The 27,185-nt window shown below is 47.8% G+C and overlaps 2 protein-coding genes across 4 annotated transcripts in view; both read left to right on the top strand.

Annotated features, from left to right (window-relative positions):
- Positions 1 to 21,122, top strand: part of GNB1 (G protein subunit beta 1) — an 83,958-nt gene extending 62,836 nt beyond the window's left edge. For all 3 annotated transcript variants that reach the window (XM_049877638.1, XM_049877637.1, XM_049877639.1), the window contains 9 exons: positions 1,201 to 1,239; positions 2,401 to 2,507; positions 6,355 to 6,418; positions 7,380 to 7,542; positions 14,227 to 14,293; positions 16,080 to 16,281; positions 16,561 to 16,777; positions 18,973 to 19,088; positions 19,392 to 21,122. In XM_049877638.1, the coding sequence (XP_049733595.1) occupies positions 1,201 to 1,239; positions 2,401 to 2,507; positions 6,355 to 6,418; positions 7,380 to 7,542; positions 14,227 to 14,293; positions 16,080 to 16,281; positions 16,561 to 16,777; positions 18,973 to 19,079 (966 nt within the window). In that variant the 3' untranslated portion in view covers positions 19,080 to 19,088; positions 19,392 to 21,122. The remainder of the gene's footprint in view (positions 1 to 1,200; positions 1,240 to 2,400; positions 2,508 to 6,354; positions 6,419 to 7,379; positions 7,543 to 14,226; positions 14,294 to 16,079; positions 16,282 to 16,560; positions 16,778 to 18,972; positions 19,089 to 19,391) is intronic.
- Positions 21,123 to 26,988: 5,866 nt separating this feature from the next.
- NADK (NAD kinase) overlaps positions 26,989 to 27,185 on the top strand; it is a 35,501-nt gene continuing 35,304 nt past the window's right edge. Inside the window, exon 1 of the mRNA XM_049877636.1 lies at positions 26,989 to 27,096. The gene's annotated coding sequence lies outside the window, so the exon portion shown is untranslated. The remainder of the gene's footprint in view (positions 27,097 to 27,185) is intronic.

The following is a 27,185-nucleotide window of genomic DNA, read 5'->3' as shown; positions in this document are numbered from 1 at the left end:
TGTTCCCATCTCATTCCTCCTTACCCCGAATTTAGTTGTTGGCATAGAAATACTTGATTAGATCATTTCTTTGTGTTTCATTTATAAGGAGAATGACTTCTAATACCACAATTAAAGTTGAATTTGGGATCTTAATCTTTGTTATATTTATAACAATAATCTCTATGAATATATACATTATCCGTTGGTAAATATCCCCACTGACTTCAGAAAGAATGATTTACAGTGAGGCCTTTTGCCCCTAGTGACTGTCTCCTAGGAAAACTTCCCCTACTTGACGGTCTAGCTTAGGACGCCTGATGTGTGTAAGTGCCAACTGGTGTTGAGAAGTGGGTAGTCAGATGACTGTGTAGTAGAAGCATTTTTCTTATTAAAAATTGTCATAATTTTAAAATTATTGCCTTTGAAATTTTATGAAGTTTCCAGCTGTCTACACCCAAATTTTGAAACTTTTAGAGCTATTGTCTCATTTTTCTTTATAATATCTAGCTTTCAATTTAAAAGTATATATGCTAATTTGAGATTTCAAAATTTATTTTCTAGTAACTTTGTTTACTTAGTAGCAATGAAAGTTTAATATTAGTATATCTGTCTATAGCTCATATAGTGTATTCCACAAAGTCTTACCTGAATTTGATTACCTGACTCCAAATCCCTTGTTCTTTTCAATAGAATTCAGAATTAAAGATTATGTGCTTGAAAATGAAGCCCTTAGTTAATACGGTCTAAGGGTATGCTCTTTGGGCTAGACATTGGTCTTTTTAGGCCTTTTTTCACGGGCCCCATCCCTTTTGGCTTCACATAGGTTGTTATAAAAACCAAGTGGGAAGCGGGAGCAGGGGCTTTACACAGGGAAGGACGCTTACTTAGCAAGAAGGGAAAGCAGCAGCACCAGGTTCTACTTGCTGCCCTGGGCTTCCTTTGTGGGCCTCCCAAGTCTCAGGAGTGCTCTGGTGGCCAGGCAACGTGCCTGCAGGTCTTAAACATACGCGGGTTTGATCAGTTCTCTGTGTTTGGTGTGGTCTAGAGCATAGACTTAAATATCGCCTCAATAGTCCTAAGACTGCAGTGGACTGTGGGGTATTAGAGGAGAGGGAAGGAGCAGTTTATAGAGGCTCTGTCTGAAACCTAGATGTGAGGGCCTAGAGTCGAATGTGTCTGAAGCATTGCTGATTTCCCTTTGTGGTTGTTATTTCCTAGGATGCAAGAAAAGCGTGTGCAGATGCAACTCTCTCTCAGGTAAGAGTCACTTTAATCATCCAGAGCCGTCTGCCTGATGTTAGGGGCAGTGCCCGGCAGTGCTCACACCAAGGACCTCTAGAACGAACTCTTCTCCAGCTCTAATTCTGCACAGTAAGGTCTGACATCCACCGGTTGAAGATTGCCATTCCGGTGACGATAGGCATAAGAAGTAGGAGTTTCTTCAGATGGAAAATAAGCATCTTTCAAGCCTTAACCCCTTATTTTCTGTAATGGAGGTCATAGTTGTAAAATATTGTTAATGTCTTAAAATAAGATCTTTAAAAGCTATGACTTTAACAAAAACTGCCTCAGAACTTCAATTTCTAAAGCCAAAGAACTGAATAGAAATGTGAAAGAAAAATTATATTCACACTTCTACTGAGGATATTAATTTTTAACATTCTCCTGATGCTTTAGGGGATGCATTTTAATTGGGGCTAAACCATAAGCTAAAGAAGAAAATTATACTACATAGATTTATCTGAATTCTCAGATACACTTTGGAGTGTACATTTTTTCAGACTCACGGTTGTGATACACACATCCCATTTGTGAGCCTAAAATCATTAATGTCAGATGTTTTGATATGTTGGGGTGAATCTGCAAGTATTTGCATCCAGTTTGATGTTGTGAGCGGTAACAGCCCAGGTGTAAATGCTGACTGTTGCCTGGGTTGAAGCCACAGGCAGCATGTCGGCACACATCCATTTTACTACATGGTACAGGGTAGGCTGCGATTTCTAAGAAGAGTACTTTTGTAGGATGGGGAGGAGCCAGGCCTGGGTTAAAAAATGAGACAACAGAGAGGAAGGTAAGGTCAGGTGTGTCTGGCCAGCGCTGCAAGTGTGCGCAGGGGGAGGGGGCGTGGGGAGATGCAAGCTGACTGAAGGGAGGGCAGGTAGTAAGATCAGAGCGCAATAGAGTAGGAGTCATGAACGGGGTCAGGTGCGGAGTGTATGAGATGGGCAGCAGTAAGCAGGGTGGGTCACACAGAAAGCTGGGGTCCTCGAGTCACCCTGGGACTGATCCTGGGATAGAGATAGGGTGGGAATTATGGGTGTGGGGCACTGCCTGAACAGGATGGAGGGGAAGGTAGGATCCTGCTCTGGGATGTGAATTCACTTCATTACAGACTGAGTGTGCAACCTTCTTTTTAAGATCACAAACAACATTGACCCCGTGGGAAGAATCCAGATGCGTACCAGGAGAACGCTGAGGGGGCACCTGGCTAAGATTTACGCTATGCACTGGGGCACAGACTCCAGGTATCTGGGGGCCGGTGGGAGGGGGGATGGTGCCCATGTATCCAAGGGTGGCTTTGTTCTCCTAGGGGAAAATAACCTGAATGCATTTGTTGTCATCGTAAAAGAAAAATTAAGAAGTTGAGTCAGATAATTAAGGAAAACATTGTGTGACTATAACATGCTCTTTTCAAACACCTAACATACTATTTTTAACATGCTTTTTCCTTGAGTAATATTTTTTGTGTTTATCCGTATGGAATTTTCTGCTTGGCTTTTTCTTTTTTCTTGAAATTGTCTGCTTTGGAGTATAAACAACTCGAGAACAAAAGAGTCTATCTTTAGTTTGTTCTATACAGTATCCCGTACAATTCCATATGCAAATGAGAGCTTAGATCATTTTAATGATGGCAGTAGTTAGGAAGAAAACAAAATGTCCTCACTAATCAGTCTGCTTTAGAATTTATAATCTACAGTAGATGATAACCAAGTAGCATGTTGCATTTTGGACTTTGACTCCATTTGTGGGATCATCTATACCTTAATTAGACAGGGCTCCATTCCAGTCAGGCCATATCTGAGGCTGGAAGCGACCTTGGCTCCCCAAGCAAAGTACTGTCCTTTGGCAGCCTAAATTCCAGCTCGTGTGGTCGGGAAGGCCTTGTGCAAAGCTGACCTGAAGGGTGGTTGGTGCTGCTGGAGAAGAGTTGGGTTGTACCAGGAACAAAGGTGTTTGACCAGAGCAGGGGAGCTGTTACGTGGCTTGGGTGAGGTAGAAGGGTCCAGCAGGTGCCGACCACTCAGGGTTCCAGGCCTTTGTGTGTAAGGTTTGAAGTTCAGTCTGGGTCTCAAATGAGAACTATGCTTTAAAAGCCCCATGACTGGAAGAAGAAAAGCCAGTTAGTGGACAAGCAGCTTAGAGTTCAAGATTCTGGTTACCCTTCGAGAAAGGGGGAGTGGCACTGGGAGGCCGCCCAGGACGCTGAGGGGTGGTGTTTTGGTCCTGCTCTCATTCTTGACCAGGAGGTGAGTAGCTGTGTACCTGCTTTATGATTGCTCTTCACACTGAACAGTTAGACTTTCGGAGTGTTTTTATGTGGAGGTCCTCTTTCACCATCATAAACAGAAGAAAACAAAACATGAATGGTACTAAGAGGCATTCTGCTGCCATCTAAAATACAACTCTTGTTATCTACTTACCTGGAATAAAAGAAGGAAGGAAACGAAAGACTCAAAGAAGAATCTAGTCTGTAGGACAAATAGTCTACAGGAGCCAGCCTCATCTACTCTGAAACCAGAAGAACTAGATGGTACCTGGCTACCATTACTGACCATTCTAATCAGGTCCACAATAGATGGATCCTGATAGAATGGGAGAAAAATGTGGAACAGAGCCTCAAATTAAAAAAAAAAGATACCTAGTGGCTGGTTGAGACTGGCGGACTTCCCTAGATACTCTTCAGACCTTGAAGAACTAAAACTAACTCTTCAGGTCACCTTGTAGCTAAATAACAAATTGCATTTAAAAAAAATGAGAATGTACATGCATTGCAAAAAATGTGACCAGTGTCACTGAATACTTTATGTAGACATTGTTGAGTGGTCGAATGGGAACCTGAACTGCTGTGTAATCCTTCACTGGAAACAAAATAAAATATTATTTAAAAAAAAAAAGAGGCACTCTGCTCTGCAGAACCTCTTAGGGGTTATTTGTTCTAGATAGCCATGTTTTCTAGATAGGCAGATGTTTCCCTCTTTAGAGTCCAAAACAGGTGTGTTTGTTTTTAATTTTGGATGCACATTTTGCTTAAATCTTCCATTTCCTACCTTCATAAACAAAGGATATTATATAAGATTTCCTTCTTTTCATGACTCAAGGACATAATTAGGAATAGCAGTTATTTTCTTGTATTCGCAAATTCATGGATGCTCTCAAACCATTGGATAATCTTCCAGAACTACACGAGAGGCCCACAATGATGGGTTTATGTATATATGTGTGTGTAGGTGTATATTATGTATCTATTTATAATATGCTCACCAATGTACTTATAATATATTCGTTTCAACTTAGTAAAATTCTACTTTTTGTAACATTTGAAATTCTCTTGCTAGTCACATGAACTAAAGTTCCTCTCCCCTTTCTAAAGTTCTTCCCATGGCTGCTAACGTATGTTTATACTGAGGGCTGAAATACAACTAAACTGCACTAGGTTTGGGAGTAAAATGCAGAGGCTTTAGATGTTTGTACTTCAGCTTCTGCCTTCAGTATCCTGGAGCCTTCTAGGCTTACCTCCTGGCTCTCGTCTCTTTTCTGATGGTGGCCGGCAAGATCATGGATGGATGTGCACGTTGGGGAAAGCTCTAGGAGGCAAAGCAGACCCAGTTGTTGAACAGTTACCTGACCTGGGATTAACAGGCATGTCTTCTCTCACCTTCTGGAAGGATAAATGGGCAGCTTAATGTTTCCTCTTACCCCCTCTGCGAGTCAGCATGTCCGAAGGTGACCTTCCCGGCCTTCCTGGCCCAGGAGGATGAGCCATTGAGCCCCTCTTAGAGCGGCTCTGAAACTCTACTCACAGCCTGGGCCAGGAGACAGAAGTAGAGCTGCAGACGAACGCATATCTTGAGTGGACACAGTTACTGTCGGACTTAGATGCAGGAAGCTGCAGCTGAAAAATAAGGATTGGAGCCTGCACTTAGTTATTTCGTTCTGTAATAAATTTTGTAATGTAGTGTTGAAAAGATTTTTACTCCATGCCAAATTCATTGTCCACTTCTGTTAAAGAAGTTTGTGCTTGGTGCATCGAAACATTAAGTTTTGATCAAAAACATCAGGTTATCAAGGTGATTGGTGTGAGTTTTACCTCCAGCTCTTTATCAGCTTCAAGAAGCCAAGTACACTTATGGTGAAATGCTTCAAACTTATATGTCTTTCAAAAATCTTTGTGTCATTACTTAGCCACACTAACAGATTATCTCTGCATAGAAATGCCAGCAAGCTCTTGTCCCAGCTCTTGAAAGCAGCACTCCTGCAGGCCAGAGTCCCAAGGGCAATGTATGAACTCCCTCTCGCTCACTTTGCTTTCACAGGAACTCACAGTTCCGTGGCCCATTAGTCATGTGCTCCTTTTGCAGCACTTAACTCTACAAGTATGTACAGAGCACCTTCCAACATGCAGATCCCAGACTTAACATAGTAGCCCAGCCACGAAAAACCTTCATGGCATGGGGCTGATCTCTTTTTATGAACCAGGCCTATTCTGCTATAGTTTGTCATCTCTTGACATGGCAAGTGGGAGACCTCCTTATGTCTCTAGGAGTCCTGGATTCCAGTTGTAGCTCAGTCTGGAAAATTTCATGCTTTTTTTTCGGGGTAGGGCGGCTGGGAAGGGGAATGCCTCATGAATTTGGAGTATATTAAAGCTTATTATTCCTTTATGTCCAGGCTTTCTCTGTGTCAGAATGGGACAGAAATTGTACACTAAATATTTTCCCTTCCTTTGACTCTTGAAAGATCTGTGTTGTCTCAAGTTTTATTTATAATGAAAAGAAACCAAAGAAGCAGATATGAGAAGTCGTCGCCCATCTTGGCTAACAGAGGGATTGGCCTTGGCGATTGAGGCTACATTCAGAGCCCAGCACTCTTGAGTCTGAACTATTATCTCTGAGAATATTTTCTTTCACGCTCGGAGAGTTGGTCTAACATTTAAAACTTTTTTTTGCTTAAAAATAAGTATGCTTTGTCACAAGCCGAAGAAACCCTGAAGCACACATTGGAAGTCTCTGGATTTGTAATTTTCACTTGTTGCCTTTGTATGAGTTCTCTGTTTCGGCGGTACTGATATGTTTGCTTTGGTCTTTCCTCCAGGCTGCTAGTTAGTGCCTCACAGGATGGCAAACTTATCATCTGGGATAGCTACACCACCAACAAGGTAAGGGACTGCACAATCCCTTCCTTGAGAGAACCCCGGACATGGTGGGTTCTCTAAGTCTGCATTCATCTGCGCTATAACATAGAATACAGGGTAGGGCAGGGGATCACGGTGAGCTGTTTTTTAGTAGAAAAGTCATACGGGTGAGGTAGACACCGGATCATGTGCCTGGCAGACCTTCCTATCCCTTCTAATGGACCAGGCACAATTCTGCTGTGGTTTGTCATCTCTTGACAGAGAGGTGGGAGGTGAGTACCTCCTTAGGTTCCTGGGAAACTTGGATTCTAGTTCTAGCTCAGCCTGGGAAGTTTTATATGTTTTATTCATACATCGTAGAAATACAACTTTTTTAGTTATTAATTTTACAAAAAATTTGAGAAACGTTATTTTTGAAATATCAGTTGTTAGATTCTTTTTGAAATTGAATCCAAAGTTGTATCATATTAAATGAAAAAGCACGTCATTGGCTCAAACATACGTAAAAGATCAAACTCATTTGTATTTTACTAGAGAACCCTAAATGTGTGCCCGAGATTGCGGTACTGACAGGGAGGTGTGTGGCAGGATCGGTGATCATAGTGTCCAGTTTGGTTGCTTCAGTAAAATACTTTGTATTTTAAATGAATTTACAGCCGCTTTGACCAACCATGGACGTGTATTCCTGTTAGTGTGCAGCTGTGATCAGGAGGCAGTGCTGCCCTAGCTGAAGTGTCTGCCTAACCTTAAGGTGTCACTTTAAGAAAATTTAAATTGGTGTTTCCATATGCAGCACTGGATTTTCAATTCACTTGTTCTGCCATCTGGCCATATGTATAAATGAGTCTCAAAGTAATGTCGGCCCTTATTTTGCCCTCTCACCTCCTGTGGAAATAAAGTCGGAGACTAGAGATGAAATTGTTGCATTGGTAGTTAAAAATCTGAACCTGATCGTATTTGCATCACCTGTGCTCCTGTCCCTTAGGTCCATGCCATTCCTCTGCGTTCCTCTTGGGTCATGACCTGTGCGTACGCCCCTTCTGGGAACTACGTGGCCTGCGGTGGCCTCGATAACATCTGCTCCATTTACAATCTCAAAACTCGTGAAGGGAATGTACGTGTGAGCCGTGAGCTGGCCGGACACACAGGTACACATCACATTGTCATTAATAACCTTAAAGTCATGCATGCTGTTGACCTGGGGTGCACTCTGTGCTTTGGCCACTTAACCACTTCCCAATAATTATTTAATCAGATTAGTTCAGTGAAAAGCCTCTGGGTAGGAGTGATGCAGTGGCTTTAACTTCCATGTCTGAGGACCGAGCTCTTGGGTCACTCCCTTAGAAGCTGGCAAGAGCCACCTTCATTTTTACATTCACACACATACAGTTCCATCTGCTGCCTTGCCCTCAGCCATCTCCCACTTTGAGCGCCTTTCCCCAGGGATTTCCTCATTGAAATATACACACGTGCCCATCCATGCACATGCACTCTGACTTCGTATCAACTACTTGCTTGCTGCGCCAAGGGGGCAGAGTAGAGTCCTGTGGGCTGTTGGGAGTTCTTTTGGATATAACCAGCTTTACATGTTGAGTGGTATATCATTTTGCCAGGATTTAACTTACTTATGGCACTAGTTATTTATAAGAAAAGGTGTAGTTTTTCCAAAAAAGGAGATTCCATCCTAATATTTTACTTCTATAGCTATATTCTTAGTTCTCAAAAATTCTGTCCCTCAGTATTTTTTTGTCAAGATTCCACTAGGTTCACCTACTTCATGTGCAAAAAAGAAGCTATCATAATGAATAGACAGTACTGCTTTTGACACCAGTGAAGTAGTCTGTTGGAGAAGTTAATTTTGGCCAGATAAGAGTATATCCTCTATCACTGCAGAAACGGGAGCCTGCATGCTGCCTGCATGTCGTCAATTTCTGCTCTTCTCTCCTTCCGTCTACTTATTCTGGGGTTGCTTTCTTCTGAATTTTCTAGCTTTTTAAGGTTGAAACCTTAAGCCACGGATTTTAGACCTTTCTTGTTTTCAAATATAAGCAGTTGCAGCTATAAATTTCCCTCTGAGCATGGCTTTAACTACATCCCCCAGATTTTGATATATTTTAATTATCATTCCATGTGAAATATTTTCAATTTCCCTTGTGATTTCTGGTTTGATTCATGGGTTGTTTAGAAGTATGTTGTTTAATTGACAAACATTTGAAGTTTTCTTAGATAACTTAATGTTACTGATTTCTAATTAAACGCCATCGTGTTAGAGGACAGACGCATTCTGTGTCATTTCAGTTCTTCTGAGTTTATTGAAACTTGTCTTTATGGGGCAAATGATCTGTGGTGGTACGCATCCATGGATAATGGAGATCTGCAGCTATGGGGTGGGGGGCTGTCCTCATACATATGTTAGTTAGATCGAGGTTTTTAGTGGTTTATTTCTATGAATTGCTAAGATAAGATAAAAAAAACAGGGATGTTAAAATCTCTATGATTTATGGGTTTGTCAATTTCTCCCTTTAATTCTGTCCATTTTTCTTCGAATATTTTGAACTCTGTTAGTAGGGAAACACACATTTATGATTGTTGTGTTTTCCTGATGAATTCACCTTGTCATTATGAAATGTTTGTCTTTATCTCTGGTAGTGATTCTTTCTCTTAGAATTTCCTTCATCTGGTACTAGCATAGCCATACAGCCTTCTCCTGCAGCTTCCATGGGAAGTTTTTTTTCCATGCATTTACCTTCAGCTTAACTCTTGTTTTCGTATTTAAAGTGAAGCTTTTGTAGACAGCATATAGTTTTTTATCCATTCGCAAAGTTTCTGACTTTTAAATAGTGTTTAGCTCATTTCTATTTCATGTAAGATTGATTTAGTTGAGTTAGGCCACTTTCAGTTTGTCCCTTCTGTTTTTGTGCTTCAGCTCCTCCTTTTCTGTCTTGTTTTGGATTCCTTGAATGGTTTTTAGAATTCTGTGATGTAGTGGTTGATTTTATTGTGCTTGTCTGCTAACCAAAATGTTGGTGGTTCGAACCCACTCAGCAACTCCACTGGGGGAAAAGACCTGGCGATCTTCTTCCCTAAAGATCACAGCCTAGAAAACCCTGAGGTAGTTGTACTCTGTCACATGGAGTCACTGTGAGTTGAAATTGACCAGCAGCACCTAATAACAACATTGGCTTTTCAGGAAAGCCTCTGCATTTTTTTTTTTTTTTTTAGTGGTGGATCTAGGGATTACAGTGTACATAATAATTTTTTGTGATCCACTGAGAGTTCGTATTGTACCGACTCATATATAATAAAAGAACCTTGTACTATAAAGGCCCGTTTTCTACTCCCCTCAACTCTTTCATGTGTATTTATTACATCTGCATGTGTTATAAGCCCCCACAATACAGAACCTTTTACATTTTCTCAGGTATTTACTATTTCTAATGTTCTTCATTTCTTCCTGATATGAATTTTCTTCTGGCTCCCCTTCAGCCTACAGAACTTGTTTAGCATTTCCCACAGTTAGTGCAGTGCCCCGTTGGCGCAGTGGTTAAGAGTTGGACTGCTAACCAAAAGGCCGGAAGTTCAGATCCACCAACCACTCCTTGGAAACCCTCTGGGGCAGTTCTGCTCTGCCCTATAGGGTCAGCATGAGTCAGAATCGGTGGCAACAGGCTTAGTTTTTGGTATAGTTAGTGCAAGCCTGCTGACAGTGAATTCTCTTGATCTGAAAATGTTTATTTTACCTTTCTCCTCGCTGGATATTTTTGCTGGATATAGAATTGTGTGTTGACTTTTTTTTTTTTTCTTTTAACACTTTAAAGATTTTTCTCTGGTTTTTAGTAATTTGACTGTGATGTGCCTAGGTGTGATTTTCTTTGTATTTATTGTACTCGGACATCTTGAATGTGTAAATTTGTGACTTTAACCAAATTTGGAAAATTTCAGGCCATTTTTTGCCAATGTATTTTTTGTTCCATAGTTTCTTCTTCTTTTGGTACTTCACTTAGATGTGTTGTTATTGTTCTGTTGGTCCCTGTGTCTCTGATTTCTTCAGTCTCGTGCTTCTTCAGACGCGATTATTTCCATTGGTCATTTGACTTCTATCTTCTCCAACCTACTGTCAGGGCCATCAAATGAATTCTTGATGTCAGACATTCTGTTTTTCAGTTCCAGAATTTCCATTTGATTTGTTTTTATTTGCATCCTTGAGCATAATTGTAATAAATGAAACCCAAACCCGTTGCCATGGAGTCGATTCTGACTCATAGTGACCCTACAGGACAGGGTAGAACTGCCCCACAGGATTTCCAAGGCTATAAATCTTTACAAACGCAGACTGCTACATCTTTTTCCCTCAGAGCAACTGGTGGGTTTGAACCACCAACCTTTCAGTCAGCAGCTGAGTGCTTAACCACTGTGCCACCAGGGCTTCTTATAATTGTAATAGCTACCTTTGAATTTCCTGTCTGCTAACTCCAGTTTCCAGACCTCTTGGGGTTGGTGTTTGTGGGTTATCTTTTCTCTTGGATATGGGTAACCTTTTCCTGTTTCTTAGTATATCTAGTAATTTTGAATTGTGTCATGGACGTTGTGAGTGTTATGTTGTATGGGCTCTGGGTTCTGTTCTCCTCAAATGTTGGTGTTGGTTAAGTTTTCTCAGACACTCAACTGCTGTTGCTCTGTGTGGGCAGCAGCAGCAGTCTCCGACTGTTGCTTTACCATTAGCTGGGCTGTTCGTACCTGCCTGCCATTCACCTGTGTAGTTTTGACATCGGGTGGATAGTTGGGCTGTTAAATGCATAAGTGAGGTTCCCTTTCTGTGGTCTACCCGTTGGGTTTTCTCCTCTCACTTTCCAGCTGCTGTGGTTGGCCAGAACTCTGGCTTTCACAACACCCAGGCTGCAGGGCTCCTGTCTGAGCTGTGACTGCAAGCTCTTGAAACCGAGGCCATGCACAGGGGCCCTCACTAAATGCCTTTTTTCTTCCATGTGTAGATTCCCCTCAGTTTCCATCTGCTTTTGACGGTTTCCAGTGCCTTCAGGTGTTTGTGTTTTACAGTTTGTCCACAGCTTATAGTTGTTTCCTGTGGAAAAGTTGCTCCTATCGCTGGGAGCCACTGCTCCACTCGGGAAGCTGGGTCACTGCCTGAGCCTCACCCGATGCTGTACACACTTCAGAAACCACCTTGGTTACAGTCCTGATGACTTGACAGCTTTTAAAACAATAACATTTTAATGTTTAGCTGTCTCTTGTATTTTAATCAGATTCAGCGTATCTCCATTGACGTTTGATTAAAGGCTGTGCTGTTGGATCTGTTAACACATCAGAGTATTTGTGTGTTGAAACGAAAGTTGTGCTAGAGAGCATGCTTCAATTTTTTTCCCTTAGTATTTCATGAAATTTTAGTTCTTGTGAGTTTTTTTTTTTTAAGACAGGCCTCTTAAGAGTTTTTGTGGCCTTCTTCAGACATAATACATAACTTTTCAACTTAGGATTAAGATTTGATAAACTTAAAACAGAGCCTAGCAAGAGGGGAAAGGTGTGAGGGGTTCGTGGTTTGGACAGATTCAATGATCTGCTGCTTTCGTCTTGTTCAGGCCTTAGTTTAATGTTCGTCTCTTAGGGCATCTTCTCCCTGATCCAGTTCAAACTGGTATTTTGGACAGGGAATAGTAACACTGACTAAGGAGACCTACGTCACGGCTGGGGAGAACAGATTGAATGTGTGCTATACGAGTAGGGCGCAATCATTTATAATTGACGAAAGAGTGATTAGTCCTGAGCATTTGCCCTCTAAGGGTGGGACTCATTGTTAAGCATGGTTGAGAAGTCTTCTTGTAGAATCTTAGAAACTCGGTTGCACAGAAAACAGTTCTTCCCCAAGATACTCACAGCGGCCTTCCCAGCTCTTTCCTGTCCCTCTCTGACGGTGTGCCGGGGCATCGTTTACAGGAAGATGAGACCGTTGGTAATCAATTGGTTGTTACTCTTGTTTCCATAAACGAAAAGCCCGTATGGAACAAACAGAAGCTTCTTTCTCTAGAGCCTGCTACCCAGGTTTTGGAAACACTTTAGCAGCACTTCAGAGAAAACATCAGATGGGCTGTCTTGTTGGTGTTTTGCCTTTTAAGATTCTTTCTTAAAATATAAAGAATCCCTCTGAATATGGCTAATTGAATGAAATCACATTGATTGGAATGAAATATTTATCTAATCATAAAATCATTACATGTAGAATAAAACTTCCAAGTTCTGTTTTGATGACAGTAATAATTAGAAAGGTATTAGATTATAATTGAGAAAGTATTAACTCCCTCTTGTTAGGTGCCATCGAGTCATTTTCAACTCACAGCAACCTCATGTGACAGTAGAATTGCCCCATAGGGTTTTCTAGGCTGTAATCTTTATGGAAGCAAATCACCAGGTCTTTCTCCTCTGGAGCCTCTGGGTGAATTTGAACTGCCAGCCCTTCAGTTAGCAGCCAACTGCTTAACCGTTGCACCACCAGGCCCGTTATTAACTCCCTAATAGCCCTTATTTTAATAACAAGAATATCTGACCTACCCTCAGAGGTTGTTCTCAAAGCAGACACCTAGGGATAACGGACAATAATTGACACTTGTCTTAGAGGTTTCTTTTTTCCTAAATCTCACATTGCAAAGGTAGACACATTCTCCCTTTCTGAGAATATTCTGGTCAAGATGGCCACAGATCCATAAACGTTCTGATCAGGAGTGTAGCAGAGGTCTTCAGTACTGCCTTTTAATAGCCCGCTGGCATTCAGCTCTTGACAGTATACACTGTGGTAACCAAACCTTCATTTTCCCGGAGTTTGTCCCTATAGTCAGAAGCTGAATATCTGTGTGTGTGTGTGCGTGCGCGCACATGCGCACGTGTGTGTGCATAGGTCCTCAGGTGATGCAAATGGTTAAGCACTTGACTACTAGCTAGAAGGTTGGCTGTTTGAACACACCCAGAGGCACCTTGGAAGGAAGATAGGCCTGGCAACCTGTTTTCTGAAAGGTCACAGTCTTGAAAACCCTGTGGAGCAATTTTACACTGCATACCTGGGGTCACCGTGAGTCCAAATTGACTCAGTGGCACCTAACAGCAACAACCCCGCTTTCTGGGACCAGATTGGCCTCACTTTCTGCACCCCATGCCCAGGTGTGCCCCTTTCTAGCTGGCCTCTGAAGCATCTCATGGTTAGACTTTCCGCCACTACTTCCCAGAAACCAGGCCGCCCAGAACGCTGTTGCTTCTATCCCAGACAAAGCCCTTTAATCTGAGCTGCTGCCCTCCTTCTTCTCTGCTCTGCCTTCCCTCGGCGCCTCTCCGTTCCCCTGGACTCTTGCAGCCTTGTCCTGTGCCAGGCCGCACCTCCCTCACTCTGCTGACCACCTCATGAGACCCACCCAGCCATTCACCCCCACTGTTCTGGGACCGAGCTGTTACCACCTCTGGTGGGACCACCACAAGGCCTTCCAAGCTGTGTCTCTAGCCTTTGTGGCTGCCATGCTCCAGAGCCTTTTGTTCAGGGCGCCTTCCCTATCACACTCTGCAGGCTATGGGGGTGGGGGTGGTGGTGATCCCACTACTCTAGCACAGGTTCAGCACACAGAAGACTGCCACCAGGAGGGCATGTGTTTTCACCTGCAGTATCGCACACACTCTCCTGGCAAATGTGTTTATTTTTCATCGACAAGGTACCCAGATTGGTCTTAACCTGGATAAGTTCTCTGTGTGTTCATTTTGCCGACACAGTTTTTATGTTTACAAGAGTGTAGCACCAGGCCTGCTGGGTGTGTTCCTCATTTGGGTCTCCTGTTTGCCAGGTTACCTGTCTTGCTGCCGCTTCCTGGACGACAATCAGATCGTCACCAGCTCTGGAGACACCACCTGGTGAGTAGCTGGGCAGAGTAGGCAGCGTGTGGTCCTCTGCCTGGTGGCGGTGGCTCCTCTCACCTCCACTCACACTGTGGCCTGTAGGTTCGTTAGGAGAATCCGGGTGAGGTGTGGGAAACAGGTTCTTGACATGGTTTGGGCCATCTTTAATTTCACATAGCCTAAAGATCTTAAATGCAAAGCAGCAGTGAATGATGAAGGCGGTTACTGTACTATTTTTAGATTTTAAAGCTCAAAGTTTAGTTTCGAACAATTAAGAACTGCCATACAGATCTCTAAACCACAGTTGTGTGCGAAATACTTTTCTCTTTTCTCCTGTTCAGGTGACGGCCCTCTGGGGGAGTGGGGTACACTTTACCTATCTGTCACTCCTGTGGTCTCATGGTCTTGTCAGTGCCAAGCATGGCTAAAAATAGAATTTCAGGTGTCACAATTTCAGATGAATTCTATCAGGTTTCTTAAATTTTAGAGTGTCTTCACCTTACTAACAGATGTGGAAGCCCACTGCAATAAGCTCTAGAGTGTTCTCACGTGTTGCACCAGGGCACATAATTTGGAGGACCAGGTAGTTATTTATGAGACAAATTTTAGATGCAGGCTGCACTGGTGGGGTTTTTTGGTCTTTTGGTGGCGAAGAGTTATGGGGCAGCTGTGGGGCAGTGCTAGGAGCACCTGACGGTACAGGGGTTCTGTTCCTATGCCCAGTGGCTGGGCACTGGCTCCCTTCTCTCCCACTCATCAGCAGGGGGGCTTGTTAAAGTGCTTTTTTGTTAAAATTTCATGGATTCACAAAAGATGACAACACAGACTGTCAGTCTTCGAAAGAATTTCTTATCACAAGATGTTTTAGAAGCTATTTGTTTATAATAATTGCTACAGGATTCAGGAATGCTTTGCTACCTTTCCTGGCCCCTCAGGCCTAGAAGGGCCTTGGGGAGGAGCCCCATGGGAGTTGAGATGACACAGTTGGTGTGGCTGTGTTTGGGCACAGGGCAGGCCAAGCCAGAGCCCATGGGGCGAGTGGTGTCGTGAAATTATAAATGGTGTTGCTCTCTGCAGTTGAAGTGCAAAGACTCCGGCTGAGTTGTGGCCCTTTGAGTGACTTTTAAACAGCAGCTCCTGCTCTGGCCAAGTGCCATTGACATCTCATCTGTATACCCATGCGGTACCATTAACGAAACCCTGGCGGTGTAGCGGTTAAGTGCTACAGCTGCTAACCAAAGGGTCAGCAGTTCGAATCCGCCGCCAGGCGCTCCTTGGAAACTCTATGGGATGGTTCTACTCTGTCCTATAGGGTCACTATGAGTCGGAATTGACTTGACAGCACTGGGTTTTTTTAGTACTGTTAAGGCAGTGGTTCCAGCTCGCAGCCATAAAGTGGCAGCTGTTCTCCTGTCTGTGAGCCCAAGGAGGCAGCAGACCCTCAGAACGCTCTGGGCCCTTGTTTGCCTAGAGATGTCTCCATATCCAACGCCTCCTCTCTGCGGCACCATCTCCAGGGTGTGTGCCCTGGAGGGGACTGTGGCTCCATTAGGAGGTGCTTGAAGCAACATAGAGATCACAGTAACCTCTAACTTCTAAGCTTATGGTTGTATACTCATGCATATGTACCGGTTCGTTTTGTTTTTTGTTTTGTTTTCCTTCTAAGTGAAGTTATTACACATTTGAGTATAAGTAAAAGCTCAGAGGATTGGTGAATTCTCGGTAATTCTGGAGTTAAGTTTGTCCCGTGAGTGGTTGTTTCGAAGGTGCATCTGATGCCCTGTTCTCTGCTCCTGCCCAGTGCGCTGTGGGACATAGAGACTGGCCAGCAGACGACCACGTTCACGGGACATACCGGGGACGTCATGAGTCTGTCCCTCGCTCCAGACACCAGATTGTTTGTCTCTGGTGCTTGTGACGCTTCTGCCAAGCTCTGGGATGTGCGAGAAGGGATGTGTCGGCAAACTTTCACTGGCCATGAGTCTGACATCAATGCCATCTGTGTAAGTGCTGTTGCCACAGTTTGGGGGTCCTGTGGTCTGGGGGCAGGAACGCTCCTTCTTCTGCTCTGCTAGTGACCTAACCCACTTCCAGGAGCTACACTGTCCATCTTTAAGAGACTTCTGGGCTGGGTGCTCCTCTTCCCCCTTCTCTGCAAACACAGTGTACAGATGGCTAATCTTTTCCTACCATACCTGCCACAGTCATACCGTCGAGCACCACACTGCCAGTGTTCCTGTTTGGGCATTTACACATTGTGTTGATTTGCTTTCTCTTTCTAGTTCTTTCCAAATGGCAATGCGTTTGCCACCGGCTCAGATGATGCTACCTGCAGGCTGTTCGACCTCCGTGCAGACCAGGAACTCATGACGTACTCCCACGACAACATTATCTGCGGGATCACCTCTGTCTCCTTCTCCAAGAGCGGGCGCCTCCTCCTTGCTGGCTACGACGACTTCAACTGCAATGTTTGGGACGCACTCAAGGCCGACAGGGCTGGTAGGTGACCCTTGGGGCTCTCCATGGCTCCCAACACTTCTGGCAATGCCTGCCAGCATGGATACAACTCGTGTAGCTGAATGTTTGGTTTGTATCAGTGGGGCTGTAGCCAAGTAAGCCTGCAGGCCCATGGTGTGGCCTGCAGCTGGTGTAATCGCAGCCCCCCGCATGTTCCCACTTAAAGTATGCGGGCAGGGGAGCGTGCACCCCTCCGGAGCCAGCAGCCAAGTCACTCAGCGCCGGGCAGCTCTGTGACCTGTGACACCTGCCCTGTGACCTGTGACGCCTGCTATGTGACCTGTGACGCCCCAGCTACAGGGCACATTGTATGACTCTGACAACTGAGTGTGGCATGCAGCAGGGGACATGCCGTTGGCATAAATGTGGAAGGGTTTTATCTCATTGATTTCAAAGGGGTCTCCTGGCCTAAGTTATGTTTAATTTCTAGTATCAGCCTAAGTCACAGTGGCCCTCCATTTCCACGCCCTCTTTAGAGCTGAGCACTATCCCAAGAGAGAGTAAGCGGGGGGTCTCTGACCAGCACACACTATGTGATTTTTGGTTTTCACTTGCTTGCGTTATGACCTTATATTCGCCTCAGATCTGAATATTGAGTTTTGGTCCATTTCTTAATGGTCCATAAGATTGCCGGGAAGGTATGCAAGCAGACCCCAAAATTCACCCATGATTTAGTCATGAAACCACATGTGAAAGCTGAGCGTTGAGAAGTTGCCAAGACCAGGGCTGTACATGTGGGGCCTTTGCCTCATGGCTGAGCTCACCAATCGGATGATTTCCAGGTTTGACATTGAGGTCTCTTGTTTCCCATCACTGTTCTTACCCATTTGCTGCTTGTGTTTTTACGATCACTGAGCTCCCCTACTTTAACATACACCGTCCTCACAGGAAACACCCCACCCCAGGAAGCAAACAAACTGAGGTGTCAGGTCACAGCATTGGTACTTAAGAGGGCCAGGCTTGAACCCGGTATCTGGCTGCAGCAGGGATGTTCTGGGCCACCATTTGGCACATCTGTCCCTGCTATCAGGAGTGACCCTAGAAAGGGCAGTGGGTGCAGAGAGCACCCAGGTGATGGCTCAGGGACTGTGGGTGCAGGCTGTGCCCATGCGACACTCGGGCAGGTTACTGTAGCATGCCACTTGTTGTCGTGTGTGTTGATGTGTATCAAAGCACGGGTCACACAAAACCTGAGAACTTTGTATGTGAAAGATGACATTTGGGCACTTGAATTTGAAAACATTGGCCCCCATCGAGTCAGCAGGCTTGTTGGTCCTGGGGGTAAATGGGGAGAGTGACTCTGGTCCTTGGGGCACCTCACAGGACTCCACATTTCCCAGCGGGTGCTCCTCCCCTGTTTGTTGAACTCCCTGCCGTTTGCTCTGTTCCTTCTCTCAAAGCTGCAGTATCAGTGCCGAGCAGAATGGAAACCCCTAGGCCTCCCTCAGACCAGGAGCTCTGAGTCACCCCCTTGCTCCTGTGGCTAATGAGTATAGGGGCTGAAGGAGGGTGTCTGTGACATTAGCCCTCCAATTCCTCTGACCCAGAGATGAAGGTACTGGCTGATAGTATCCAAGGGAAGGTTATCAGAAGTTTAAGTGGTGGGCATGCCCCGGGTGCAGGCTCACTGCAGGGTGCCTGTCCCTCACCTCTGGATCTAGGCCTATGCTAGCCCCAGGCATATGCTGAGTTGTAAACGGCTTTGAAATGGAGTGATTTTGATTTTTTGATGATGGCTTTTGTTCCATTTTTTAGATAAGTTTCTTACATCTTGAGTGCTTAGAAGTCAGTATAGGAGGGCTCCAAGTTATTTACACTTCTCTGTGTGTGTGTGCTCCTTTGAATTCCTTATCACCCTACTGTCTTACAGCACATTTGTTACCAGGTTCTTCAGTATATTTTTGTTTTTTTCAAATATGTTCCTGTGGCTGTAGGCCACAGTATTTTTAAGAGAGGATCATATTAACCCTCCTCACCTTGAACAAGATGGGCAATCACAGTGCTCCCGTGGGATTTCCACATGGAACATTTCTCTCCCTTCTTGGTCTCCTTTCCTTGGTGATTGAGGCATTATGGGACTTGACTGCTAGAAACTGAGCTCTTTTTCTGTCATAGCATCCCCATATGTGAGACTTACCTGAGCCATTGGAGTGATTGTGCTGTGGCTTGCTCCCCAGGTGTCCTGGCTGGGCATGACAACCGTGTCAGCTGCCTGGGGGTGACCGATGATGGCATGGCTGTGGCGACGGGGTCCTGGGACAGCTTCCTCAAGATCTGGAACTAACGCCAGCAGGTAGGGAATGGCCCGTGTGGCTTCCCAAGTGTGGCTCTGTGTACTTGCTCACACCTCAGCTTTTCATTACATGTGATTTGTGAGATTCATGTTTTCGAGGTTAGTTGATTGATTTTGATGTAGACTTGATTGGAAATTGAATCACGTACCCCTTGCCTGCAGGCCTGGAGATGAGCCATGGAAAGAGCTTTCACGCCACAAAGCAAGCTTGCCACTCTGAATGGCAGCAACACTAGTTGTAGATTCTGTTCAGATTTTTTTGTTTCTTTTTAACCTTTTTTTAAATTCTGTTCACAATGGCAGGTGGACTCCGCGGTGACCGGAAGACCATTCCAAACCCTGACGAGTTACAGTGATAGCATATCCGCCCAACCGTACTAACTCGGACCCCAACACCCCCCTCAGAATTTCAAAAGGGCAAGATCTTCTTTTCCTTCACTTATTGCTGAAACAAAGAGCACAATTCCCATTAAGAGAAGACTCTGGCTGTAAACTAAAACAAATTGTGCATTCCTCTTGGGACCATTGTCTTTGTTTTCTTTTTTGTCTTGAATGAATTTTAAAAGGAAATACTATAATAAAATGTTAACCAGAAGGTAAACTTGAGTGTAATTGTGAAACAGACAACAACTTTTCACTAGTTTGTTTGAACTTTAGACCAGTGATCCTGTTTTGTGACGTTCATGCAAAACAAGTTGAGGACTTTGTTTTATCTTGTAATAGTTTCTAAATTTTCAGTCGTGTTTGTAGCAGGATTTTGAAAACATTCACATTTCCTTTTTTAAATATATTGCTTTATGTTCAGTAGTCAACCAGAACAAGGGATCCTCACGCAGCTTCCCTGAAATGGTCCACAGTGTAAATTCAGTCCCTGGGTTTATTTTCTGTTCAGTGTCATGGTGCCTGGCACACGCAGACACAGCGTGGGGAGGTGGCGTTAGTGTGAGGCCAAGCACACGCTGTGGGCGCTGTGAGTGTGCGACTCAGCACCGCCCCCTCCTAGTCAGCTTAGACCAGGCACCCTCTCCCGCCTGTCCTCTACCCCCTTCAGCCCAGTTTCAAACCCCCCTTGGGTTTTCTGTGGTGTTGGAGGGACATTTCTGTGACCTGACACTACCCCTCCCCACCCTCACGATCAGGAGAGGCCCGCCCTGCACTTGGGTCGTCAGTCGATTGTTTGTGTATGAAGCAATGTACAAATCAATGTTTTGAAAATAATTATCTCAAACTTTCTAAGTTAAATTTTAAAAAATTTGATCGTTTGCCGTATTGGGTGGGTTTACTCTTAGAATCGCATGCTGTAGAAATGCTCAAAGTGCATACAGGACTCCGTCCTTAGATGTTTTTTCTTTAAGAAGTAACCCTTCACCATTGTCGCTGCGGCGGCTTGTCCACCCTGTCACTGCTCTGTGCACACGTAGGCAGTACACCAAGCGGCTCTGCACGCTCCAGCAGTGGGCGCATCACCTTTTCCTTTTTAAGAGAGATGTCCTGTTCCAAACGATTGCTGCTGGATTCTGAGGGTGGGGTGGGAGCGGGGAGGGAGCAGGGGACAAAGATCTAGCCTTCCCCTTCAGGAGCCCTGAGCCCTCACGCCTGCCCCCTGTGGGAAGAAACTTTGCATCCGAGGCAGGCCACTTTTATAACACCTAGGTTTCCAGGGTTTTCTTGTCCCCTCAAGTGTCCAGCAGCAGCGTTTAGACCACAGGGTGTTCTGTTGGCTCTCCTGCCTTCCTTCTGTCCCCAGGAACGCTCCTCTGTAGCAGCTATAGTGGCTTCTCCATTCTGTTCTTTGCAATGCCCTGTACCCACTGTGCCGTGACTGTGCGGTAGGCCTGGGTTGGCAAAAGAATAAAACAAAACCCTCTTTCTCTTTCCATAAACCACTCTGTAGAGCTCTCTGCACCTGTACCCCTTTTCACCTTTTGTATTTAATTTTACTTCAGTCAGTGTACTGCAAGGAAGCTGGATGCAAGATAGATACTATATTAAACTGTACTGTTATTTAAGATGTAATAAAGCAGTTTGACATGAGGGACCTGGGTGTGGCTGCTTATTTGAGGGTCCATTCAGTTCTTGGAGGCGGCAGGACCCTGAGTCACAGGGTCTGACTCCAGTGGCCAGCCTGCTGCTTGCACCCTGTCTTTGGTCCACATCGAAAGAATTCATGAATTTGCAAGGCCCTTTAAGAGGCTCCATGCAACAGAGCAAGGAGGGCCTGGCAGCCCCTCCACTGCCCCAACAGACTCGCCTCCCAGCATGTGCGTCCCCCACCCCACACAGTTGCCCAGGGTGCCTTGGAAGCCTTCTGTTTTGCCCTTACTTCTCTTCCTACTTTCCTTCCCTAAAACATCCCAGCGTGTTTTACTTCAGAGACATGCTTTCCTCTTGACAGAGCTCACATCACCTCAATCTGAATAGAAAGAACTGCATCTTGTAAGGAAAATGAGCATCTGCTGGGAAAGTGGAAACAGCAGGTTAGTTACCAAAGGAAAAAACTCCCCAGGCCCATCCACTGCCCTTGCTTTCTGGCTGAAGGACACGTGTTTTAAGAAATCTTAAATATTCTGGAAGGTTATATACAAAGTAGCCTTGTAACTGTCATGACTCAGATGCTGAGACTTTTTCATAAGTGAAAAATGTTCTCAGTGGGAAGGTTTCAGCCTGAGCAAGGTGCTCCTTGGGGGTTCTCCATCCCTTTCTAGTCATCCCCATGGGCCCCGTGACACGCCTCTGTCCCCTGTGGCGCCCCCATCCGCTATCTGCTGTGTTTCGGACCAGCAGTGCCCATGTGCCCCTCTTCAAAAGCAGCCTTTGATGGCAGTCCCACGCCAGCTCAGCTCGCAGTGGCCTGCTGGTTTAGGTTGCCGCAGTGGGAGTGATTGACAGCTGAGTGGTGGATTTGCCTGGCTGCCTTCTCCCCCTCTTCTCCCTGAAATAATCCATAGACACATGGGTTCTTTGAACATTTTAACATTGCCAGCTGCCTTACAAAAGCCTCGTTTAAAATGCTAGAGAGCATCTGAGGTTCTTCCCGGGCTGGCCAAGGCCCTGGGGGTACTTAACTGGCTCATAGCAGAAGTGGCATGCCCTCAGCACAGGTCTTCCCTTCAGGAGTGTCCCAGCCTGGCACCCGGCTCATCGCATCTGGTGTTTGTGTTCCCTGGGGTCTGTGTCCTTAGGCTCTTCCTCCCCTTGGACTTGGCTCACAGGCTGGGAGGCCTTTGTGCCCCCACCAGGGCAGCTCACTGGCACCCTCCTGGCCAAGGAGCAGCAATAAAGTGGCCCCGCAGTCCCTCCCCCTCAGCAGGCTTAGAGGCCATTGCCCCACTTTCTCAGCCAAGTCATCCTAGAAAATAGGTGTCAGATACGCATGCTGAGAAAGTGACTGACAGCCAGCAGGAGACAGACTCAGTGAGGGCGCTGCTGACCCGCAAGCTGCAGTGGTTTTCAGACTTGGTAGGCACACTGTTCTGGAGTTGGCACAGACTGAAGGTCACCGGTAAATGCAAGAACAGGCGCCTCAGCCACATAACAGACATCGGGTGGGAAGAACACGGGGAAACGAGGTCTCCTTGCTCACTGCCTTACCCCATCAGCCTGTCCCTTCTCAGTCCTTCACCTTTTAGTCTCCCTGAGCCCACGTGAACCCTTCCACCTGCCTTTTTTCCTAATCCCCAGCACCTGTCACAGGTGCTGCGGGCACAAGCAGCAGGTGGTGACATGACCCATAGAGGTGAGCCCTGGCTCTACAAAGAGCCCTCAGTGGCTCCCCACCCCCAGGAAAGAAGCCAGGGGGCCCTAGTGACCTGTCTGACCCTGCTTGCTGCCCCCCCCCCCCCCCCCCCCCCCGCATTTAGCTCCTGAGCTGCCCACCGCCTCTCTTGCTGCTCTTTACCAGTGGAGCTGACTCCAGGTCCTGGTTTTTATGTCTGCCATTTCCTGGATCTGGAATGCTCTTTTCACAGATACCTGTGACCACTCCCTGCCTGTGCTGAGATGTTTCAGATGTGGGAGGGGAGTTGCCTTACTATCTCAGACTAGCAATGCTCCTCCCTAGCAATCCTTACCCCCACCCCTCCTGCTTCCTTTTCCTCCAGGATTTCACCTGCTCCTGGTAGTGCACCCGTATGTGGAGGTTGACCAGCTCAGGTGCTGAGGGACACCTGGCCATCTTAGTACTGCCTGAGTGCTGGTCTGCACACCTCGCGATGCCTTGGGGGGCATAACACTGCCTGTGTAGGGGAGCCTGGCGACTCCTCCGGACCCTTAGAATCGTGGCCAGGTCTTCCTAAGTAGGGGGATCCGGGCCGGGCCGTCCCTGCCCAGGGCGCTGAGCTCATAGGGGTGGGCCTGGACTCTGTCACCCCTGCACGCCCCACCCCTCATTTCCATTGAGTCCTTCGCGGGCTGTTGACTTTGGAAATCCAGGTCCAACTAGACGGCTCAGGGGCAGAGTCCGGTTCACTCCACACCTCCCTGGGGTCGGGTCCAGTTGAAGGCAGGGAGGGAACCCTCGTGGACCAGGTGGGGGGCGGCGGGGGCACCGGTTCTGAAAGTAACATTGGGACCGATCCTCTGAGGCACCCCCGCACCGCGCACGCTGCCCCCACCTGGCCCCTTGGGATGACTTGGCTCCCCGCCCCGACTCCCGCGCGAGGAAGGACGCCAGGGGTCGCGGGAGAGGGCCTGTGCGGGGCCCACCCCCTGCGGCCCCCTCCACTCTGACTTAGAACAAAAGGGGGACTTTGGGATGTCCATCCTCCAAAGTTCAAGAAGTCGGAGCTTGCGGGGCTCTGGGTGAGCAGAACCACCACCAGGGCGCCAACCCCGCTCGCTGCGGGGAGGAGGGGCTGGGTGGAGGAGGTACGGGGGGAGGGGGGACCCACAGCGGCGAGACGCGGCGCCCCCTAGTGGCACCAGTCCAGGTGCGTGTCCGTGCGGCCTCCCTCCGCCCTGCAGTCCCCGACCCCTGGCCCAAAGAGATCACATCCCTGTGACTGCGCTGCTGGAAGGGCTCCGCCCGGTAGTCAGAGGAGCACCCCTCCCCCCCAGCCCCGCCTGCTCCGCCACCTCTGAGTGGTGGCCAAAGTCCTCCGATCTTCCGGCAGAGCCTCGGAACCCCTCAGGCCAGCTCTGTCCCCTCACGTCCAAGCAACTTCCCTGTGGAACGTTTTCGGACAAGGAAAGTACCTACAGCCTAGGGAACCTGTGAGGATTCAGGGAGTTCTCACGTGCTCACGGAGGGCCGCGTGGGCCACGGAGATGACCAAGAATGCCACCCACCCTGCATGGACACGCCAGGCCCGACTTCTGCAGACTTCGAACTTGTTCCCTCTCCAGATGCTCTTCCCACTCCCTGCAGGGCTCCTGGCCACCATAGTCAGAGGCACAGCTGGTGCTCAGGAAGGGGGACTTCCCCCCAAAACCATCCCAAACAAGAGCCTGCAGAGTGGGCAGTCTGGACACTGCCCCAGGGAGGGCAGGGGGAAGGCCAGGCAGGGGCCCTGGAGGCCTGGCTGGAGGATAGCGACTGGGAAGGACTAGTACAGCCCATGATAATCACCTTCTCCCAGGGATCCTTCGGTTCCTACCAGGCACCCTGGCCACCCAAGCTCCTGCCCACTTCCCCTTTTGGATCCTGGGCAGCCTCATTCACCTCAGTGAGGCACAGCTGAAGTCACCTTCCCCCAGGAGCTGGAGCAGGACCCTGAGGAGGAGCAGCCTGCACCCCCTCTGCCCCTGAGAACCAAGGATGCCCCCACCCCCCTCCTGCACCTAGAGCCTGGTGACCCCAGGATGCCCCACAAGAGCCAGGCCACTGCCCCCCGTATGCTGGAGTCCAGCACTGGGCGGCAGCCTAACCACCATACCCCACTTTTCTCCCTCTGCCCTACACCACCCTGCTGTCCCCCATCTTTCAACCCTCAGGTGAGGAGGGACCCAGCTTTTGAAGTATAAACAATTTAAGAGCCATCTTTAGGAAAAAGACTACAAAATAACTAATACCAAATTATGTTGGGAAAGTCCTGGGACGCCTGGAGCAACTGCAGCCAGTATGTCTCCTGGGACTGGGAAAGGTCACAGCACAGGGAGTGTGAACCCCTGGGGCACCTCCCAGATCTGATGTCTTCACCTGACCCTACCCTAGAATGAGAAGACTTTCTGGGCCCCCAGCCCCTCTGAGGCAGTCTCCCCTCCTTTGCACAATTCAAACTTGTCTGGTCCTGGTGTCAGTCCCCCACTGCACCCCCATGCTAGCCTTTGTCCCCAGTGTTCCTGCTGCTGGGGCTTCCCCACCACCACAGCCTGGCTCATCCAGGCGCCACCTTTGAACATGGCGGAACCAAAACCGCCTCTAGAAAACCTTCCAGATGCTTCAAGACTTGGTCCCAGCATCAGCCCTTAGGGTCTGGGTGTGCACCCTCCACCCCAATCCCTGGATCAGGCCACCAGGGAAGTTGCACAATCCAGGACAGCTGACAGAAGCCACAGCCCCTCCATGTTCTCAGCTCTGAAATGGGAAGTGCTGAGGTCCAGGGTAGACAAAGTTCCCAATAGAGGGTCACTCAGGAACCGCACCTGCCATGTGATCTGCCGTCTGCAAAGACAGCTGTCTCTGCAGAAGGTGGTGGCTGTCCCTGCTCTAGAAGGTTTTTGGGAGGGTTGGCACAGTGCCTGCCGCGTAGTGAGTAGTAGAGCATCATTAGTTACGTTAATGATCACATTCAAAAATGCCCTCAAAGCTCTCTTTCTTGTGGCCATCAGTGGGGTGGCTGATGGCTACTTTGGGGAAGCAGCTGGGGTTACAAATCAGCCCACTGAGGAAGTTATAGAGTTTAAGAAATCCTGGCAAATCCCCATCATCCTTGCCCTCACCCCAGTGGTCTGGGGACAGTGGTGCCTTTCTCTCCAGAAGATACCTAGGACGTGTCCTTTGAGGTAGGAATCACTGAGGGCCTGTTCTGTGCCTGATCTTGCTCCAGGTCTCTGGACACAGGGCCCAGAGTCCCTGGTGCTCCCTCTGACCCCACCTGGTGCTGCGACAGCAGGTACTGGAGATAGGGAAGGCCTGGTGCTTGGGACACAGACAGGTGCTGTTAGAGACAGGCTTTGAAGGGCTGCCTGGGCCAGATGTTCCATGCCAGGGAGACTGAATCTTAGAAAAGGAACAAACGTTTTGAAAATCGTGGCTGGCACTCAGGGGTGTGCTGGCTCTACAGACTCCTCTCTGATGTGTCCTGAGAGCAGAGCCTGGAGCCAGGCATATGATGTCCAGTGCACTGATGGGGAACCAGCAGTTCAGCAAGTCTGATCTGGGGTGGCCAAAGCTCCACCAGAAGCTACAAAGTGGCCACTTGTGACCTACACCGGTCCTGTCCTCCCCTTCTCTGGGTCCCACAGCCTGGGGGTGGAGCAGCGTGGTACTGGTAGGTACCCCAACCCCTCAGGAGCCCAAGTGACCACAGGCCTGTACTGCCAGGCCTGAGACCCCAGGACCAGAGCCTCTGAGGTTGGCAGGGTGTTGGGTCGGGAGGATTCAACTCTGGCAGCTTGGGGGGTGCAGGAACGCTGAGAGACGGGGAGAGGCGGCTCCTGGCCTCAGCTGCCCTTCTGGAGAAAGCGGACAGGGGCGCGCACGCACGCAGCTCCCTGGCTGACCTGGGCGGCCCGAGGGAGCGCAGTTCCGTCGCAGCTGCTCGCCCCAAGTTTTGGTTCCCCAAACACGTTCCTTCCAAGCCCCGCCACACCCAGTAATTATCGTATTGCCGGCGGTTGTGTCACCTCTCGCGGTGCAGCCCATTTGGCTCGCCGCCTGGCGCACTCGCGGGGGTTAGGGCAGACCGGGCCGCGGGGAGGTATCGGGCGGCGGGCGGGACGCGCAGGGGGACGGACGGCCGGGGTCAGCCGATCGGGCGGGGCGGAGGCCTATAAATCTGCCGGCAACAAGGAGGCTCGTGGGACCCGGTGGCTACCAGTCCGAGGCCGGCCAGGTGCGTGGTACCAGGTGAGTGGGGCGCCTAGGGGTGTGGGGATGGGGCAGCTCCCGACGGGCTCTACGCCCCCTCCTCCGAATTCTCCACTCCCTCCTGGCCC

Source organism: Elephas maximus, chromosome 3, assembly GCF_024166365.1.
Source record: "Elephas maximus indicus isolate mEleMax1 chromosome 3, mEleMax1 primary haplotype, whole genome shotgun sequence".
Taxonomy (NCBI): Eukaryota; Metazoa; Chordata; class Mammalia; order Proboscidea; family Elephantidae; genus Elephas; species Elephas maximus.
This window is presented reverse-complemented; position numbering and strand designations above follow the sequence as displayed.